Below are 19,844 nucleotides of genomic sequence, written 5' to 3'. Positions count from 1 at the left end.
CTAGACCCTGCTTAGGGGCTCCCCTCACCCCTACCTGGGGCCTCCCCACTACTCCAGGCCCTGTCGAGGCTCTCCCTTCACCCCTAGGCCCCATCTGCTCCCCGCTCCTGCCTGGGGAGCCCCCCCACCCCGCCTCCCCTCCAGGCCTTACCCTGGACCCCCACCCTCCCTGCCCCAGGCCCCACTCGAGACCCCTCCCCTTCCGCGGCCCCTTTAAGAGCCCGAGGACGCCGCGACGCGCGCATGCGCGCGGCACCCGCTTCCTGCCCCCTCCCGGCCCCGCCCCCTTCCCTCCCCCCCCGCCCCCCCCCCCCCCCCCCGGCGCCGCGGTGACACCGAGCAGGAAGCGCGCGGCGCGGGCAGAGCGGGAGCCGCCGCCGTCGCCGCCGCCAGCGCCGCCCCCGCCGCCGCCATGAACGGCAAAGGCAAGGACCGGGCCGCGCCCCCCCCCCTTTTACCGGCAGCCCCCCCACCCGCTTCGGGCCGCGCCGCCCCGGGCCGCGGCGCCTTTAAGGGCGGCGCCGCAGCGCGTGACCGCGCGAGCGGGCCGGGGCCGCGCGGGCGCCGGGCGGCCAATGGCAGCGGGGCGGGGGGGCGGGCGCGCGGGTCGCCATGGCGCCGCGCGCCTCGGCGCGGCCTTAACCCTGTGAGCGCCGAGCACCGGGGGGGGGGGGGGGGACTACGACACACGGACCCCCGTGACGTAGGGGTGACCCACGCGTGACGTAAGGGGTCCCCATTCCATGCGCGGAGGGCGAGCCGAGGTGGGGGAGACCCCCCCTGCTGACGTAGGGGATCCCCCGGATGACGTAAGGGGGGCCCCCATTTCATGGCAGAGTGCGGGAGACCCCCTGGGTGATGTAATGGGGGGAGACCCCCCCCGGGTGACGTAACGGGGGCCGGGGGGGGTGGGGGAGAGCCCCTGCACCGCGGGGGCACCCTTGGGTGGCGGAAGGGGGACCCCACTGCCTGGGGGGGCGGCTGGGGGGGACCCCCTGGGTTGGAGTGGGTGAGACCCCCTCGTTACGGGGGGGACGACACCCCCAGGTGGGACCCCCGTGCATTAGGGGGAGCTGGATCAGGGGGACCCCCCACCCCCCCAGGGCGCAGCGTCGGGGGCGGCTGAGGGGGTTGAGACCCCCCAAAAGACCCAGGCGGAGGGGAGCGGGGTGGGGGGCACCCATGGGGGGGCTCCTGCAGCCTAATGGCCCCCATCCCGGCCCAGGAGGGGCTGGGGGGACCCCAACAGGGGAAGGGGCCGGAGTGGGAGCTCGTTAAACCCCCCGGGCTTCGTCAGAGCGGGGGCGATGTCACCCGGCCGCGGCCGGACATCGGCCCCGTCGCGTGGGAGAACGGGCGCCCCAACGCCGCCGCGCCTTTGCCCCCCAAAACCGCGAAAGGCCGCGCGGCGGGGGGGTGCAGGCATCGGGTCCGGTTGATTTTGGTTTCGGTTTAAGAATTTGCGAGTCTGAGCACTGGCTACGACCCAGAATAATTTAGTTTATTATTGTTGTTTTTTCCTTTGCCGGGCTTCCTGCCTTCTCATTGCTCCCAGTTCCGGCAAACGATATTTTAACTCTCGCTTTTGTTTTTGCCGTGGACCGAAGTGCCGAAGTCAGCGGGCATCTGCGCTCGGGGGGGCGTCGATCACCCACGCGTTCATCGTGCGTGGACGCTCCAAGAGCTGATACTCCCTTCTGCTCACGTGACAATTAAGAAATGGGGCTTTCCGGAAAAAAAAAAAAGCAACTCGTCGGCGGCTCCGGTCCTGCCTCGGCCTGACTTCTCCTCTTTCCCGCAGGACAATATCCCACCCAGCCCTCCTACCCCGTCCAGTCCCCGGCCAACCCCGCCGTGTACCCACAGACTATGCCCCTTCCGCAGCCGCCGCCCTACACGGACGCACCTCCTGCTTATTCCGAGGTAGGCGGGCTCCTTCTCCGAAGGTTTACTTTAAAAAAAAACTTTATAGCTACCGTAATTTCTTTTTTTGGCCTGGAGGACTCGTTTGCTGCTCGTACTGCTGGGCAGCGGTCAGTCCCCGCGTTCTCTTGGACGAGATGTGAATCATCCACTCAAAGTGACAAATGTTCAAAGCTTGAGTTAAGGTGACAAATTTAGCTCACCTGTAGCTCTAAACACACCTAAAATAATAATAATAATAATAATAATAATAATAATAATAATAATAATAATAATAATAATAATAATATGATATAATCTCCCTTAGTTGGATTCTTGCAGGCAGCGGGGGAAAACTGTCTCCAACAGTGGGAAAAATCCTTTTACCATACCCCACAGGGAGCGCTCAGGGAAGGGGATTCCCTTCTGCGAGCAGGAGGGTGAAAGTCGACGTCGGGGCTCGTGCTCTGACAGCAAGGCTGAATAAGCACTGGCTGTGGGGAATAACAAGTCTCTCAACTTGCTGGCACAGCTTTTTTGTTTATTTTTTTCCTCAGCTTTACCGTCCCAGCTTCGTGCCTCTGGGGGCTGCCACCGTACCTACAATGTCTGCGGCGTATCCCGGCGCCTCCGTCTTCCTGCCCATGGCCCAGTCTGTGGCCGTGGGTCCGATCGGCTCCTCGGTCCCGATGGCGTATTACCCCGTGGGACCGGTTTATCCTCCGGGCTCGACAGTCCTCGTCGAAAGTGGCTTTGATGCTGGAGCAAGGTTTGGGGCTGGTGGCACAGCCAGCATCCCTGTAAGTATAAATGTGGCCTCAAAACCCTGCGTGCTTCAGCGTTAGAGGTTCGCAGACGGCAGTGGGGGAGATGTCCTTTGTTTTCTGAGAAAAACATATTTTTTACCCGATCCATCGTTGGGGAGAAGAGTAGGCTCCTACTTTCATGCTGAGGGTTTGCTGTCTCTGGTCAACCTGTGGTTCTGGAGCCATGTAGGCTCTCAGGTGGTTCTGGCTCACAGCAAAATGGCCAGCGCTAGCCCCGATTCGGCCTGGGGGCCACGGCGCAATGTGCTTTGTGGGGAGGCAAGCCGGTAGGGCTGCTTGGTGACCTGACTTTCCCTGGCCCCAAACACAGACTTGGCCTCTTTCCATGCTACGGTGGAGCTGTGGGAGGTTCCTGCTCCCCTGGACTTTCCACCCGTGGCTCCCGGCCACGTGAAGATCTTGTTCCACAGCTCCCGGGCTCCTCTGCCTGGGCAAAAAGCCAGGGTCAGCCGCATGCGCCGCGGGCTCCGAAAAGAGAGGGCAGGGCGCGGACGAGGAACCGAGCGTTCCCCATCAGCTCCTGGGCTCTGTTGCTCAATCTTTGCTCGGTCGCGAGTGACGGGGCCATCGCCTGGGAGGTTTCTGGGTCCCTGCAGCCCACGGTGGCTTTGTGCCAGCTCCCGTCGCGGCCCTGCCCTCAGCTTTCCTCCCGCCTCTCCTTTCTCTCTCTTCCAGCCCCCCCCTCCTGGCTGTCCCCCCAACGCCGCCCAGCTGGCCGTCATGCAGGGAGCCAACGTCTTGGTGACGCAACGGAAGGGAAACTTCTTCCTGGGAGGCTCAGACGGCGGCTACACTATCTGGTGAAGAAGGAAGGGGAAGGGGGGAGAGGGGGGGCTACATTTGTGTAAGGAAAGACATCACATATCGTCAGCACTTCTCACGATGTAACTGCTTTAGTCCATATTAACCTGAAGTTGCAGATTAGGCACACAGCGGTGAGGTGTCTTCCTGGTTTGGTACCCGGCCCCGCAGGCGCTTTCGAGCGAAAGAAGAAACCCTGTTAACGATAGCGGTGCCTCTGCTCAAACGGGGAGGGGGGGGATTCGTTCACGAAACGAATGTGAGCTCAGCAGCCCTGCCTCTTCCCTTCATTTCACTGGAGTAACACCGCAGCGCTGAGCTTTTATCCATCGGCTCCCTGTACGCTGGCTTTGGGGAGGGCGCGGATCCGGTTTCGCCGTCCCTTCGGGGTCGTGCCAGTCCGCTGGACCCGGAGCCCCAAACCGCCCAGGTTTCCCCAGCGGAGGTGCTGGGGAGAAGGCGAGGCAAACTTCACTTCCCAGGAGCGGGGAGGGCACCTTGGCGCTTCTTTCTTCCCGACCTCACTCTAGAACGGATCCCTCGAAGCACTCCGTGCTCACATTCGCCTGTCATTTTCCTCCCGGAAGGTATGCAGCTGGCGCGTATCATGGGATTTTTTTTTTTTTTTATACACTCCAAGTAATCTTGGATTTCTTTGCACATTAGATCTAATCAAAGCCATGCTTTGGTGCCAGAAACACAATGCAACTCATGTTTGAACATTTCATTCGATGCTAACTAGGCTTTTAGAACGATGCTTAATAAACAAACGTCTTTTTTTGGGTTTTGTTTTTTTTTTTTTTTAAACTCAACCTGGTGTCTTGACGCCAAAACTCCTTAAGGCTGTTGTTCAAACAGAGAGGCTGGTTACCATCCGTCCGAGGCTGTGTAGCAACTCTCCATCGACACGCAAATGAGCTTGGTTAATGGGTTGTTTTCCGAACGCGTACTTTCAAAATGACTTGGGTATAATGAAGTCTTATTAGGGTTAAGAAGAATATTTCAGGGATCCTCAGTGTTTTGGGTTTTTTTTTGTTTTGTTTTGTTTTATGAAGAAAAAGATCAGATTCAAATATATTTTATCTTGAGGTTTCAGTTTAATCTAAATCTGTGTCTTGTATATGTTGTGTTTAACCATACGACTGACTGTTACGAAAGTTCAGCATTACGTCTCTCTCTGTATACACTGTGGTGCACTTAACTTGTGGATTTTTTTATACTAAAAAAAAGTAGAATAAAGACTATTTTGAAAATTTGAATCAAGTAGCAAATTTGCATCAGACCTCAAATAAAACCCCTTGGCTCCTGCCCATCGCAAGCCTTAGGGTTTCTTCACTTATTTCCTCTTCGCTGCTATTTTGTGAACTTCCTCCTTTGGGTTTGGGTTTTTTTTTTTTCGGGTTTGATTTAAAGGAGGAACTGCCCTCGAGACGGGCGCAGAGGAGGGGACGGCTGGAGCTGCTCCTCGCCCCGTCCTGCGTAGCAAAAGCAGGGGAAAACCGGCCTCTCTGCCTGCCGGAGCCTACGTGCCGGCGCGAAAGCCGGCTCTGCAGCCGAAGCAAACCTGCTCCGCTTCGGATTGCCCGCAGCCCTCGCGCCTCTCAGGGGCAGGGACGCGCTTCCCAGCCTGCAGCGGGGCTTTCTGTAACTCGCACCATCCGTCAGCCCGTTTTACGTGCGCTTAACCTTAGCCTCCAAATCGGCCGTGCTAATTACCCCACCCTGAAGCAGCAGAACTTCATTGTTTTGTGAGAGAAGGAAAAAGAAAACGACAGCGACTCTTCAGGCGTTCGTCACTGGGCTGTATTAGAAAGCACCGAAGGGAGGAGATGGGGTGGGTGCGGGCAGCCGGAGCGCGGCCGTGCCCGCTCTCCTCCGAGCTGAAGTGATCCCTGCCCTGGGTCTGCTCCGGGCAGCGATGGGCAAAGCTCTGCCACACCCCTATTTATTTTTCCTTCCATAGTTGGCTTAATAAATTAAGGGGAAAAAAAAAAAAGCAGCTTGGAGGTCCCCAATCCAGGGAATTCGGGCAACCTGAGTGCGTCAGAGAGGCGCGCGCTGGACCCGGGGCTTAGATAAAATACTCTTCTTTCTCTTTGGATGGAGCGTCCTCCATCTGCACCGACACGTCGGCCTCTGCCGCCGGCTGCTCGTAGGTGAGGTAGCTGCCTTTGTTTCTGTACAGGTAGATGATGATCACCACCAGGACCGTCAGCAGGGTGAGGAAGACCAGGGTGATGACCACTGCCGGCGAGAAGGCAGAGAGAGGAGCAGGGTTTAGCCCCGAGCGGTCGGTACCGAGCTGTACGTGGGGTGGGTCCGGCAAGGCGAGCCCCTACCTGCGATGACCACGGTGTTGGCGTCCTCATGGAGAGGTGGGGTGTGAGCCTTCTTCAGGAGGGGGGTGGTCAGCTCTTCTTCATCAACCCAGGGGAGGGAGAGAGGAGAAGGTGAGGCGGGCTGGTCCTGACCTGGCTGAGCCAGGCTCGTCCTGACCCGGCTGAGCCAGGCTTAGCCGGACGGGGCACGCGGTGGCCCCGTGCAAGGTCTTGCCGAGGATGATACGGCACGAACAGCCCGGCAAAGCCGTCCTGGGACGCTCACCTGCAGTCAGAGCGGGCTGAGCTTCCATCGCATCGGCTCCTTCCAGGCCAAGGTCCGGGGTCCTTCAGAACTACCAAAAAAAAGGAATAAAAGTGAGAAATTCACACGCAACACCCCAAAGGGCACAGCCGCGAGGGGGGATGCCGGCGGCGGCGCAGCACTAATCAAAGCGAAGGTTTTATTCGGGCTGATGGAGAGGAGCCGGGCTCGCGGGAAGGCGACGAAGCTAGCGAAGGCAGGGAACAACCAGCCACCGACTCTGCAATTCCCTCTCAAACTTTGAGAGCTTCAAATTGCCCGTAAATCCTTGCGAGTGCTCCCATCAGGGTCCCGAGGTTGATGCCGCAGCCGTAACGTTTCGCCTGCAAAAAGCAGCCGGACCGGCAGCCGCTAAACCGACCTCGGCGGCTTCGCCCGAGGTGGATGGACCTTTGTAACCCCCCCAAAAAATGGGTTCTGCAATGGCTCCGGCGCTCGGGCACGAGTGACTCAGCGGCTCTGCGGAGCCGCGCCGCTAGATGTCAGGAGCAAATAAAATGTAATTTTTTCTTTTTTTTTTTTTTTAAAAAAAAGAGGAAATTTAACCACGGGAGCATGGACGCGGGCCAGGAGCGGGGAGCCCGTGCGCGGCCGTGCCGTGCCGTCAGGATGCATCTCACGAGGACGGGGCGACGCTAACCCTGCCGGCGACCTCCCGGATCTTGGAAACGGGATGAATTTCTCAGGATCCGGCCCCGTCCTGGCTGTCCCACCGTGCCCTTGTGACTCACGGTGCTGCCAGGTGTTTGCAAAACATCCCTTACAACAGCAGCTTTTGCTTTCCAGTGCTACCAGGGTGCAAACGTTTGGGCTTACAGAGTCACAGGAATTTGGGAAAACGGTTTGCCCCCTTCCCAGCAGCGTGCACGGATGGGCGTGGGACCCCGCTCCCGCCAGCCGGCGGCCGGGACCCCAAGTCTGCGGCAGCTCCCCCGGATCACGACAACTCCCCCCCGCCTCAAGCTCAGGCTGGCACAAGCCACCAACTCATTAAACCCAGCTTTGCATTAAACATGGTTTTGCTTTAAACCCAGCTTTGCATTAATCAGGGTTTGGCTTTAAACCCAGCTTTGCATTAAACCCAGCTTTGCTTTAAACCCAGCTTTGCTTTAAACCCAGCTTTGCATTAATCACAGTTTTGCTTTAAACCCAACTTTGCATTAAACCCAGCTTTGCTTTAAAGCTCATCGGGCTCCTCCGGCAGCGACGGCCAGGCGTCGGGGAGCTACACACGATTGCCAAAGCCAACGGCAACCTTCCCACAGCAGCTGCTTGGGTGGCTTTGGAGCAAAAAAAGGGGTCAAATTTCCCCAAAAACATAAGGTTGGGATTTCAGGGAAAAGGGGAAAAGGCGCCGCTTGATGGCAAGGGAGCCGGTGCAAGCCGGGTGCCTCGGGGAGAGGGCTTCTTGGGAAGCCGTCGGCTTTGCCAGCGGCAAACACAAACCAGTTTCACGCCCACGGCGGCTGGAAAACGGAGTCCTGCGACCCAGCAAAGGTTGAAACCAAATTTGAGCTGGGGGAAAGACTTGCTGCAGCATCAAAATATCAGCGGGTGTGAAAGCGAAGCTCCCCGCGTTGCATCACCCCCTCGCTGCTCCCGCCTTGGGATCACGGGAAGGAGCTTGCCAAAACCAACCGGGAAGGAGCCCCGTGCTCCGCGGCACGGAAAACCACGGGATATTTTGCAGCGCCAGGGTTACCTTGCCGGGCCGGGATCCAGCCGCCACGCTGTCGGAGCCTCCGGGCGTCCGCGGCGGCCGTGCCGGGGGGCTGATGGGGGGTGGGTGACTCACTTCCCCAGCACGCTGGATCCGTATTCCGTGTTTTTTAAAGCGACGCAGGGGTTGTAAAAAAAAAAAACAAACAACAAAAACCCCATAATCTTCCTCATTCTTGCTCTCGGGCCAAGTTACTCCAGAGCCGTTCCCACAGCGAAACCCTCCTCGCCCCGCAGCTTTGCTCCCGAAAAGCTCCGTCGAGCGCAGCCTGCCATCGGGGATGCTCAGCGGCGCCTTCGCGGCCCCCCGTTCCCGTTCCCATTCCCGGCGGATGGAGGACGGGATGAGCAAACCATCCCCGCAGCCTGCTCACCCCCATTTCTCCTCCGTCACCCCGGGATGGGTCCCCCGGCAGCGACGTGTTGCCCTGCCCTGCGATGCGCTCAGCTTTCCCGCTGGCTTTTCTGCTTTCCGGCTCGCGCCGTAGCAGGATCAGGCCTTTTCCCTTCCCGCTCGCCTGAAATCCGACCGGAAAACACCCGGCCGAGAGCCGACATTTCGGCTTCTCCCCAAAACCAGCCGCACTTCGCCGGCCCTCGTGGCACGACTCGGTTGCCTCCCCGTGCAAACCCACGTGCCCAATGCATCCAAACCCCTCCAAACCTCCTGGGGACCAGTGAATTTTTTGGGGGGCGGTCGCCCCAGGAGCCACATCCCCCCCACCCCAGCTCTTACCTGCGCCTGCTGTGCCGGGGCGAGCGGCCGCCGGCACCATGTGCGGCTCCGAGTCTCGCCCAGGCGAAGGCGTTGCCCTTTTCCTGCCTCACCTTTCCAGTCCGGCTGCAAGGACGATAAAACCCCAGAAATCCCTCCCCTGTTAACCCTTCTCTCGCCGAGGAGCCAGCCCATCCCCGTGCATCGGGGCGGCGACGCAAGCTCTTGCACCGGGGCGGCGATTGGCAATGGGGTTTTTGCTTCGGAACGGGGGAATTTTGTAGCACGGAGGGGAAAAATCACTTTGTTGTTGTTTTTTTGCATGGCAGCACATTTTCCAGCAGCCGGTGCAACCGGCTCGACGCCTTTTTCCTGAGTCACGGCAGCATCAGGTGCCGGGAGAGAGCAGGGCGACAAATCCCTCCCGCACCCGGATTTGGATGCCATCAACCCGCAGCGATTGGCAACGGGGTTTTTGCTTCAGAATGGGGGAATTTTGCAGCACGGAGGGGAAAAATCGCTTTTTTTTTTGGCTTTTTGCATGGCAGCACATTTTCCAGCAGCCGGTGAAACCGGCTCGACGCCTTTTTCCTGAGTCACGGCAGCATCAGGTGCCGGGAGAGAGCAGGGCAACAAATCCCTCCCGCACCCGGATTTGGCTGCCGTCAACCCGCAGGCGGGGACCCCCCGGCGCTCCCCGTGGCCCCCCCAGCCCAGCCGGCGCTGGGCTTCGGCACGACGGAGATTCGGCCTCGCCGGCATCGTCGTGCTCCTCTCGCCACCTTTTCTGCCTTTATTTCGGAGGGGATGGGGGGCGGGAAGCACGGGACGGTTATGGGGAAACAAAGTTATGTGCCGGCGGCAGCGTAAGACGCCCGTTTCCCGTGCCGGGCTCACAGGGAGGTGAGGGTCTCGGTGGGGTCCTGGGGGGGGTCCGCTGCTGGGGGGGGGGTCCCGGCTCACGTCCTGGCTCGTGTCCTGCTCCGGCGTCCCGGGACAGCCCTGCTCCTGGGAGAGACACAGAGGTGACGCCGAGCCGGCTGGGATGGAGACCACGTGTTTTGACTAACGCGGACCCAAGAAGGCCCGAGTCCGGCTGGGGGGGGTCGGCGTCTCCCCCCGCAGCACCGCTGCACCCACCTCGGCTGGGGAGCCAGAGGGGGCACCGCCGTCCCCGGGGCAGCCGCTTGGTGCCGCGTCGAGAGCCAGATCTAGCCCCATCTGCCAGCAGAGGAGCGTCGCACCGGGCTGGATGTGTCCCATGGACCCCCCCAGCCCCGCGGCCCCACCGGATCCCCCCCAGCAGGGGTTGGGTCTCCGAACGAGCCGGGCATCCCCCTGCCGTCACGGGGCGCGGATGCGGCCCCCACCACGGTGTCTCCCCTCCCAGCACCAGAACTTTCTCACCTGAGTTTTGGCCACCTTTGGCTCGATGTCCATCACCTCCATGCTCTCCTCGGAGTCGCTGTGCTCGCCCGCGGCACCGCCGAGCCGGCACGGCTCCTGCCCGCCGCCCGGGGACGCACACGCCGGTGCCTCTGCCGTGGGACCTGGGGCATCGCAGGGGACAGCCGGGGCGGGGGACAGCGGCTCCCGGGGCCATGCCTGACCCTCGCCGTTGGTGGCCGTGCCGCCCAGCTGACGGGGGTCCCCTGCGGCAGCCGGGGCTTCGCTCGCCTCCGGCGAGGCTGCAGCGTTTCCCAGCTCCGGTGGCGCCGCGCTGGCAGCCTGGGCAATCGCCTCAGATAAAATCAGCGACGCCAGGGAGGCGGCGATGCCCTCGGCCCCGACCTGCGCCCCGCCGGCAGCCCCCGCCGGCTCCGGCCCCTGGCTTTCGGTGAGCCGGGGAGAGCTGGCGCCCGGCTCCGCGGCTGCCACTGATGTCCCCTGCTCGCAGGACGGAGCTTCGGGGCTGGGGCCGGGCTCTGGGGCCTCCTCGCTGGAGACCGACGCCGTCTCCGACAGGGACCCACCGCTGGCGGGCGAAGCCGGCGGCGGGCCGGGGATGGCAGCACCCAGTTCCCCGTTGGAGACGGTGTCGGTGGCACCGCTGCCCACCCCAGGGGACTCTGCCGTCGCCTCTGCTTCCGCCACGGGCTGCCAGTCTGGTGCCTTCCCCGGGCAGGGGAACATGGCCGGGGGGCTGACCGGCGAGGAGATGACCAGCGAGCGCCGGTTGCTGCGTGGAGGGAGGACAGAGGGGGTTAAGCCCCGCTCCGGCACGTCCCACCAGCATCATCCCTGGGGACGCATGGCAGCACGGCGTCACCGCCCCGGCTTGCTGGTGATGCTTCCCCATCCGGTGCGATCGGCAAACGACCCGAATTAATTAACCCAGCACCACCAAAGCGCCTTCAACCCAGCGTCGGGAGATGCTCGCCCATCCCAGGACCATCGGACTGGGGGGGCTGCATCACCCCTCGGCTTTTTGGGGTGGGGGGAGGCGATTCAGCCATTTGAAGCCCCCCACCCCGCCGGAGCTCGCCCGCTCCTTTACCTGGGGACACCTTTAATGATGAAGACTTTGCTGGAGTGCTGCTTGTCCAGTTTGCTCATCACCTCGTAGAGGTCGCGGTTGAGCTGCAAGGAGAGCGGCGGGGGGAAAGGAACGCATCAGAGGGGCCCCCCCGCTGCCACCCACCACCCGGCAGCACCACGAACATCATCGAGCTCTAAATTCTTCAATTAAATGAAAAGCAGCGAGGACGAAAGGCGGGTGGCCGGCACTGGCGAAGCACCCAGGGACGGCCATGAGACTGCTGGGGCGGGGGGGGGCAAGGGGAGAGGTGTTTTGGGGTGCTGCCTTGCCCCCCACCTTGCTCATCTCCTTGTAGAAGACGTCGCGGAGGTTGGAGATGTTCTGGAAGATGGTCACGTAGCAGGCGATGCGGCTGCGGGAGGGAAAACACGGCGGGAGGTGGGGGGTCGGGGGTGCCGACACGTTTCCCACGGGGGTTTGGGGGCTGAGCACCCCGCGGGTGAGCACCCATCCTCCGGGGTCCCCGTGGAGATGGGGAAGGGCGCAGAAACGCTCGGGGTGAGGACACAGCGGGCCTGGACGTGTGTCCCTGGGGCCACCCTGCTGCAGCCATGGTGCTGCCACCTCCCGGCTGTCACAGCCGCCCGTGGCCGAAGTCCCTGGGGGCCATCGCTGTGTCACCGCCGTGGCTTTTCGGGAGAAAACCCCGCTTCTTCCCCGCCGTGGGGGGAACCGCACCCAGCCGCCAGCCCCCGCACCCAGCCCACGTCCCGGGGCGCGGCCGCCGGATTTTGGGGACCTGGTGCTTTTTCGAGGGGACGCAGAGGGCTCGGAGGGGGCTGCCTTTGCCACCCCCTTGCACACGGGGGGGCTGCGGGTGCCATCGGCATCTGGGTGGGATCATGGCCCCCAGCCCCCGTGACACCCCCAGCCCTGCAATGTCCCCCAGCCCCTGTAATGTCCCCGAATCCCTGCAATGGCCCCAAACCCCTTTGATGTCCCCCAGCCTCTTCGATGTCCCCCAGCCCTGCAATGTCCCCCAGCCCCTGTGATGTCCCCAAGCCCCACGTTGTCCCCCAGCTCCTGTGACATGCCCTGACCCCTGCAATGTCCCCCAGCCCTTCGATGTCCCCAAACCCATTTGATGTCCCCCAGCCTCTTCGATGTCCCCCAGCCCAACAATGTCCCCCAGCCCCTGAGACATCCCCCAGCCCCGGCAATGTCCCCCAGCTCCTGCAATGTCCCCCAGCTCCTGTGACATCCCCTGATCCCTGCAATGTCCCCAGCCTTTCGATGTCCCCAAGCCCCTTCGATGTCCCCCAGCCCTGTGAAGTCCCCAGCCCCTGCAATGTCCCCCAACCCCTTTGATGTCCCCCAGCCCCTGTGACATCCCCTGACCCCTGCAATGTCCCCCAGCCCTTTGATGTCCCCCAGCCCTTCGATGTCCCCCAGCCCTTGCAATGTCCCCCAGACCCTGCAATGACTCCTAGCTCTTTGATGTCCCCCAGCCCTTCGATGTCCCCAGCACTTCGATGTCCCCAAGCCCTTGCAATGTCCCCCAGCCTTGTGAAGTCCCCAGCCTCCACAATGTCCCCCAGCCCCTGTGACATCCCCCAACCCCTACAACGTCTACCTGCCCTGCAATGTCCCCCAGCCCTTCGATGTCCCCCAGCCCTTCGATGTCCCCAGCACTTCGATGTCCCCAAGCCCCTGCAATATCCCCCAGCCCTGTGAAGTCCCCCAGCCCCTTCAGTGTCCCCCAGCCCCTGTGACACCGCCGGTACCTGCCATACAGAACCGGCAGCTCCTCCCGAAGGTCCCTGTTCAGGTCTTCGAACACCGCTTGGGCTTTATTAAACTCCTCCTCGGCCTGCGGGGAGGGAAGGGGGGGCCATGGCTTTGCCGGCACGGCCGGGGCGTGGGGGGCTGTGCCGGGCAGGGGTCCCGCGGGAGGCTCAACCTTGGCGATTTTTGCCTCGTCCTTCTTCTTGGCGCTTTGCAGAGCTTCCAGATGATGCCGGGCGCTGTCGTAGTCCACCAGCTTACGGCCCCGCTTGGCGATGCGCTCCTGCACGGGGGGCGAGGTGAGCCAGGATCCGGCCCCCCGGCCCCCCGACGCTGTGCACGGGGGGTACCTTAAAGTCCCCGAACTGAGCCAGGTAGTTCTCCATCAACCGCAGGGCTTGGTCGGCCAGCTTCGCCTCGTAGTCGTCCCACAGGAGGTCATTGCTCTGCGGGGCGGAGAAAGGGGGAGCAGGGGTATAACGCCCGGCTTCCCCCCCCAGCCTCCCCTCCAGCCGTACATGCCGGGCTGCATCCCCAGGGACCCCCCCGATGCTCGAAGGGGACCCCTGGGGACAGCGGGGGGACGTCAAGGGGCTCACATCTGCGATGGCTTTCAGCTCCTCGTGACCGTCCCAGTCGGTGCTGTAAATCTCCTGCAGCGTTTCGGCCACTTTCCGGGAGCTCTCGTGCATCACTGCAGCCCGGCCAGGGGACAAAAAATATTATTGGTTATTTGTTATTTTTATTATTTATTATCCCGGGTGAGAAATGCAGCGATGCTCAGCCCCCTCCCAGCTCCTCCGCGGTGCCCACGGGGCTTTCCCGGCATGTTTCTGGGGACGGGGTGCCGTACCTTTCACCGCGCCGAGGAAAGCCTTGAGGTCTTTGTAGAGTTTATTGCCTTCGTTCTGCAAAGCACGGCAAGGAGGGGACAGGTCAGGGCCGTCCCCGAGGGCTGGCGGTGATTTCCATCAGCCTGCCGGGGACAGAGGGACCCCGGGAGGCAGCGGGTCCAAGGGATGGCGCAGGGGTGTCCCCGTCCCCCCCTTTCCCCGCTCCCCAGCGTGACCTGCTGCAGCTGGAAGTTGTACGCGCTTTGCTCGAACTGCTCGTCTTTGGTTTCCACCGTTTTGCCCAATTTCTGCAAAACCTGGGATGGAGAGAGATGGAGAGATGGGAAATGCCGTCAGCCCGGAGCTCGGCGCTGCCCACCGGGCTCTGCCTCCCGGCGGGGAGCGGGATCAGCCCCGGCGAAGCCCCTCTCGAGGGGATGCTGAGGATCCGGCAGAGCCGATGCCGAGCAGGGATTTGGATGGGGAATGAAAAATTTCGGTGCCTGCCTTGGTGCTTTTATTTTTCAGAGGAAAACGGTGATGTTTTGGGTGCTCACCCATCACCCCACCCTATAAAACCCTATAGGTGCAGCCCTATGTACCCCAAAACATCCATGCACCTGACTACGGGTGCAGTGAAGCCCTGGGTGCTGCCTTGCCAGGCAAGAGTGACACCGTGCCGAGGATGAGGATGAGCTGCGGCCGAAGGCTGCCTCCGGAGCCACCACCGCAGGAGCACGGCGAGGCTGGGGCCGCGCGGGAGGGAGCTTTGGGGTGTCCGGGAAGGGTTTGCCCCGCCGGGAAGCGGCTGGAGCCTGGCCCGGGCTGATACGGCCACGGGGGAGCTGAATTTAGCACCGAGCCCCAGCCAGGAAACCCGGGAGCGTGTGGGTTTGGTGTGGGGGGGACTTCGCATCACCCCCAAAATGGGAGTCGCTGCCTGCTGCTTTGGGGAGAGAAGGGGAAAGAGACGCCCTCAAACTGCCCCAAAACAGCTGAGAATCGCCCCGTTTCTGCCCGCTTCCGGAGCCCTTCCCCCTCGCTTCCTGCGTGGCCGGTGCGGGCTACGCTGGCGTTCCTGGGACCGTCCCCACGCCAGGTCCCACCGGGGCCCGTCGCCTTCGCCCAGCCCAAGGGACCCCATGCCAGCAGCGCGCCGTCCCCCCGTAACCTCCGGAAAGCGTTTTGGCTGGAAAAATCCCACTTTTAGAGAACCCAGTAGTTGCCGAAGCAGCTTGAGGGACTCCGGGGAGATGCCATCAAGCCCAAAGCCTTGGAGCAACGATGACGTTGACCCAGCAGCGCCCAAATTAACACCCTATGAGCACCCACGGGTGCCAAGCGGTGCCCGTTGTGCCACACCCTCAGCACCAGGAGTGGAAAAAAAAATGAGAGTCAACTAAAATAAGGGATTTGGGGGCTGGGCGTGGGGGGGGGTGGGCATCGCGCTGTACCTTCTCCTGCGCCCGGCTGAACCGTTTCTGGACCTGCTTGGCGAAGAGCCCGGCTCCCCCGCTCTTGCTCTCTGCCATGGCTGCAGCTCGGTTCCTGCTCGCAGCCGCGCGCTGCGGTTTGATGTTTGCTGCGGAGGAAGTTCGAGGCGAGGCAGCTGCTGGCATCCGCCAAGCACCCAGGCACCCCCCGGCGCGCTCCCCCCCGGAAAGGCTCCCCCGCGCACCCAGCGACACGGGCGGCCGAAGGGGTGATGGGGAACCTGCGCCCGCCTCTTCGTTCTTCCACAAGCATCTGGGTTTGGGTTTAAATTTGGCTTTTGGTGCAATTTCGGTGCTGGGTTTTTATCCCCGTGGCAGGTGGGGTTGTGGCACAGTCGGCTCCTCCAGGACGCAGCTGCGGGGCGAGGCGGTAACAGCCACCAAATCCAACATCTCTCATTGCAAAGAGGTCGTTTTTGGAAGAGGAATGGAGCTAGCGGCAGGGAAAAATCCCGACTGGGTCCCCCTGGATCCCTCCCGCATCCCCAAGGAGCTGCATCGCTGCCCACGGAAGGGATTTGCAGCATTTTCCCCTTTCCCGTTATCCCAAGGAATTTCTGGCTGCCCCGAGAGCGCGGGGCCGGTCGCTTTTCCGCCCAGCTCTTTCCTAAGGTGCGAGGAAGAGGAGAGACGCGGCCGAAGGGATGCTCTGGAATATGGGAGGGGAAAAGTCTGCTGAGGCTTGGAGGAGAAGGGCCCGCAGGGCAAAGCATCCACCAGCGCGCCGGAGAGAGGAACAGATTTTATTGACGCCGGCTCTGGGTTGTACACCCCTCCGACCGAAACGCGGCGGAAGATGACGTCCATCCCCCGAGCCGGGGACGCGGCTCTTCTCCCGCCACCGCTCAGTTCTGGGCCATCACCTGGAAGGAGAAGAAAGGCAACGGTTGAGGCGAGCAGGGATAGAGCCCGTGCATCGGTGCAATGATAGCGCCAGGTCTCAGCCTCCGGCCGCCCGAGCCCCGCCGTCGCCTTACGCTCGTCATCCAGGAGATGTAGGCAGAGACGCGGGTGAAGACGGTGGGTTTGCGCTGGACGTTGCAGCCCCGACTGGAGACGAAGCTGGTGACGCCGTGGACCTGGTACTGCTTGTTCACCATGCAGTGCAGGGGACCGCCCGAGTCACCCTGCCGGACCGAGGAACCCGTATGAGATGGGAGGAACGGGGATGGTGGTGGGATGGCGGGGGGGGAAAGCGGGATGCCAGGGCCGTACCTGGCAGCCGGAGTGTACGCCGTCGCCGCCGGCACAGACCATGGTGGGCTTGACGGTGGAGCCCCAGTAGGAGGAGCTGGAGCAGATCTGGTAGTCCACCACGGGCAGGGGTGCCTGCAGCAGGACGCTGGAGAGCTGCCCGTTGGCTGCGTGCAACCGAGCGCCGGTTAACGCCGCGCCGGCAAAGACCTGCAAGGCTTGTCGACCCCCCCCCCCCAAAGCAGAGCCCGTAGCCACCACCGAGACCCTTTTCCCGCATAAAATCCCCCCAAACCTTGGCACGACCCCGCCCAACGTTGGGCATCTCCATGCCCGGAGCGAAGTCCTGGGTGATGCCTCCTGGGACCTCAAAGGGCTTAAAAATATCATCCAACTTCCCACGTTTCCCACGTTTTTGGGGTGATTTAGGGCCGGGGCGACCGTCGGCACTCACTGCGGGTGAGACCCCAGCCCGTGATGTAGCAGGGGTAGTCGTTGGGCAGGACGGACCCCTCCTGGGGCAGGACCGCCAGCTGCACGTACTGGTTCAGGGTGGCGTAGCTGGACAGGCGGATCAGGGCGATGTCGTAGCTGGCGAGAGGAGGGAGAGGCCGTTGCAAGGTCCCCCCCGTTCCCAGCGGCGCTGCCCCCCACTCCCCCTCCCCACGTGCGTTACCCCCCAGCGACGTTGTTGCTGTTCCAGTAGGGATGGATGATGATCTTGCTCACGCTGAAGACCTGCTCGTTGCCGTTGTTCGCGTAGAGGTTGTGCTCGCCGGCCACGACGCGGAAATTCATGTTACTGCCGGGAAGGCGAAAAAACACAGGATCAGGCCATAAATAATTATGATTATTTTAACTGTGAGCGGGTATGGAAAGAATCAGCGCAAGAAGAAGATGCTTCCAGAGAAGGTCCACGTAATCCCTCAGTGGAGGACCAGCAGAGACTTTAAAGGACCGTTGCTCTCTGGGTTGGGGCAGCCAAAATTTCTCCTTGAGAAGGTTTTTGGTGGAAAAACGGCTTTTCCACGAGAGGAAGGGGGGGTCCCCGTGCCCGCTCACCGATCCACGCAATGGGCTGCTGTCATCACCCAGTTTCTCCGGATGAGGGACCCTCCGCAGGTGTGATGCCAGCTGCCGCTGGAGTAATACTGGAGAGAGATCTGGGGAGGGGGGATGCGAGACACGGGGGGGTCTCACCGCATGGTCCCGGCGGGATGAGACCCCCACGGGATTTGCTGGCTGACCCCGGGAAGGACCCACCTGGGAGGGCCAAGTGCCCACGCGCGCCTCGGTCCCGCCGACCACCCGTTGCACCCCATCGAGATCCTGCTCGGAGCAGCGCCCTGCGGGAGAGAGGACGGAGGCGGGGAGTGAACGGCAAGCGGGGGGTCGTCGGTAGCTGAGGAGGCCGAGGGCTTCCCGCGGAGGACGCACCGCAGAGGGCGAGGGCGGCGAGGAGCGCGAGCTGCAGCATCATCCTGGACCGCGGCGGCGATCGTCTGCGGCGGGGGCTGCGCCGCCGCCGGCTTTGAGGGGGGATGGAGAAGGAGGGATGGGAAGAAACGCAGGTGATGCGGCCCTATCGAGCAGCCTTGGTCCCTTTTCCAAAACACACACGACCCTGAAGGTCAGGGCCGAAAAACCCTGGGCGCACCCCAAGTTTCCCTGGGCTTTGGACAGGCAGCCCAGATCCCCGGGGCGACGATGCCCTGCCCTTGCATCTCCCTCTTCTGCACATCTCGGGCAACGGTGTCATGAGTTTCTCCCGCTCTCGAGCCCCACGGCTGCCCCAGCGGCAGCTCTCGCATCGCGTTTATCCCCAGGATGCCTCCAAGAGTTTTATCCAACACGAGAACGGTGCCCGCATCGCCCTCGGAATGGGGAAATCGAGGCAAACGCAGGGTAAGACCTTCACCCCCTCCAAAAACCCACCCAGCCCCGGAGCAGGGGCCGGACACGACCTCCGGGGGCGTTAGTTTGAGGTTAAATGAAACACCAACATGGTTGTAATAAAAACCTGATTTCTGGCCAAAACGGTTTTACTTTTTCCCCCCTTGAAAATGAAACGGAGGCCGTTCCGGGGGGGGAACCTGCGGCATCGAGGTTTTCGCTCTGCTGACGGAGCAGCCCCTGGAAAACAGCATTTGTAATAGCAGCGATTATCGGTTCACCCAGTTAAAAAAAAAAAATAAGGAAAGAAAAAAAGCACCTGCTGCATTCCTGCTCTTATCTCTAAGGAAAACACGAGATTTCATGCGTAAAACAGTCTCCAAATAAGTGATTATTTGCTTTATCAGCACAGAAGGGGACATAGCGAGGGACAGCAGCGAAGCCTCCATCCCAGCACAGGGACGAGACCCCAAATCCGAACCACGCCACGTGCGACACCTCATTGCAAAAGTGGCTTTAAACCCACTTTTGGGCTGCAAAAGGGAGTTTCCAGTGCAAGAAGATGGAGGGAAATTAAATCAGAGGAGGGGTGGGAACTTGGAGGAAGCCGGAGCCGGGATGTCCGCAAAATAAATCATCTCTTTATTCGAGGTCGCGTATCCAAGGACAGGTTCTCCCACCCCACCCCACTTCCAGGAGGGGTTTTGCCCCCCACTATAAATGAAATGGCAACGAAAGTGGCAGCTACAGTAAAGAAAACCAGGGGAGGGAGATGATCTTCACCAGGCGCTGGCGAGAGCCTCCCCGGGAGGACGCCGCGGTGCGTTCGAGCTGTGCCATCCGGGGAAAAACCCTCCTCCAGCTCAGCACGAGGATGAGCAGAATCACACCCAGGAATCATCATCGTATTATAATAATAATAATAATAAAAATTAAAAAAATAATCTAAGTTTCCCCCCCCAATCAAGCCTGATACCTAAGGCCCAACTTCTCCCATCCCGGCAGCAGCACCGCACGATGCCTGCGGCGCCGCGGCGGGCGAGGGCCGGATCCTGGCCGGATCCGAGAGCCTTCTCCCCTCCCCTGGCAGCACCGGGGGGAATCCCTCGCCCGCCCAGGGCCACGCCAAACCGCGATCCCCCCTCCCGCGGGATGAGCCGTGCGGCCGCTCGCCGTCCTCCTCCTCGCTGGAAGGAGTCTCCCACCCAGCTTTCACGTGCAGGGCGGCACGGCCGCGGTGTTAACGCCCGATCTGAATTTCCGAGTCTCTGGCTGGAGCCGGGGAGGGGAAGGATGAGCAGCAGCCGGGTACCGAAGAGCAGCCTCAGGCATCCCTGCCGCCTCCGGGTTTTGGGCTCCGTGGGGTACCGCCGGCCGAGCTCGGCTCTCCGGCGTTCCCCGCTCCAAAGGCACGGGACTGAGTTCAAGGCAACCGTGAAATGCAGCATATTAAAGGCTTTCGCTTCTTAAATTAAAAAAAAAAAGGCGAAGTTTGTTTGGATTCTGGTTTCCTGAGCGCGGTTGGGGATGGCCGGAGGCTCGGGCCGCTCTGCTCCCCGC

The 19,844-nt window shown here is 61.6% G+C and overlaps 4 protein-coding genes across 5 annotated transcripts; 1 reads left to right on the top strand and 3 right to left on the bottom strand.

Moving 5' to 3' along the window:
• Window positions 1–325: 325 nt before the first annotated feature.
• DAZAP2 (DAZ associated protein 2) lies at window positions 326–4,797 on the top strand. Its single transcript, XM_082332423.1, has 4 exons — window positions 326–425; window positions 1,802–1,923; window positions 2,460–2,702; window positions 3,405–4,797. Exons 1-4 carry the CDS (start codon window positions 413–415, stop codon window positions 3,531–3,533), a joined length of 507 nt encoding a protein of 168 aa, XP_082188549.1. The 5' UTR covers window positions 326–412; the 3' UTR covers window positions 3,534–4,797.
• A 636-nt stretch (window positions 4,798–5,433) lies between these two features.
• On the bottom strand, window positions 5,434–7,943 carry SMAGP (small cell adhesion glycoprotein). 2 transcript variants are annotated; one of them, XM_082332425.1, is made up of 4 exons: window positions 7,876–7,943; window positions 6,135–6,204; window positions 5,870–5,944; window positions 5,434–5,774 (listed from the first exon to the last, which is right to left on the bottom strand). In XM_082332425.1, exons 2-4 carry the CDS (start codon window positions 6,160–6,162, stop codon window positions 5,602–5,604), a joined length of 276 nt encoding a protein of 91 aa, XP_082188551.1. In that variant the 5' UTR covers window positions 6,163–6,204; window positions 7,876–7,943; the 3' UTR covers window positions 5,434–5,601. The 2 variants fall into 2 exon arrangements, with proteins under 2 accessions (XP_082188551.1, XP_082188550.1); XM_082332424.1 differs by lacking the exon at window positions 7,876–7,943 and having other exon boundaries at window positions 5,870–5,947; window positions 6,135–6,212.
• A 1,458-nt stretch (window positions 7,944–9,401) lies between these two features.
• BIN2 (bridging integrator 2) lies at window positions 9,402–15,280 on the bottom strand. Its single transcript, XM_082332382.1, is given in 13 exon segments — window positions 9,402–9,557; window positions 9,559–9,615; window positions 9,748–9,828; window positions 10,015–10,786; window positions 11,105–11,187; window positions 11,423–11,498; window positions 12,871–12,956; window positions 13,047–13,154; window positions 13,222–13,317; window positions 13,471–13,565; window positions 13,725–13,779; window positions 13,941–14,021; window positions 15,159–15,280. Coding segments are annotated over 13 exon segments (1,725 nt in total). The 5' UTR covers window positions 15,237–15,280; the 3' UTR covers window positions 9,402–9,500.
• Window positions 15,281–15,430: 150 nt separating this feature from the next.
• CELA1 (chymotrypsin like elastase 1) lies at window positions 15,431–18,301 on the bottom strand. The gene is made up of 7 exons (XM_082332418.1): window positions 17,829–18,301; window positions 17,655–17,737; window positions 17,454–17,554; window positions 17,068–17,193; window positions 16,846–16,982; window positions 16,413–16,558; window positions 15,431–16,324 (listed from the first exon to the last, which is right to left on the bottom strand). The coding sequence occupies exons 1-7, from the start codon at window positions 17,869–17,871 to the stop codon at window positions 16,043–16,045; spliced, it is 918 nt and encodes a 305-aa protein (XP_082188544.1). The 5' UTR covers window positions 17,872–18,301; the 3' UTR covers window positions 15,431–16,042.
• Between the last annotated feature and the right edge of the window lie 1,543 nt (window positions 18,302–19,844).

Source organism: Platalea leucorodia (genome assembly GCF_965183815.1).
Source record: "Platalea leucorodia genome assembly, chromosome: 23".
Lineage (NCBI taxonomy): Eukaryota > Metazoa > Chordata > Aves > Pelecaniformes > Threskiornithidae > Platalea > Platalea leucorodia.
This window is presented reverse-complemented; position numbering and strand designations above follow the sequence as displayed.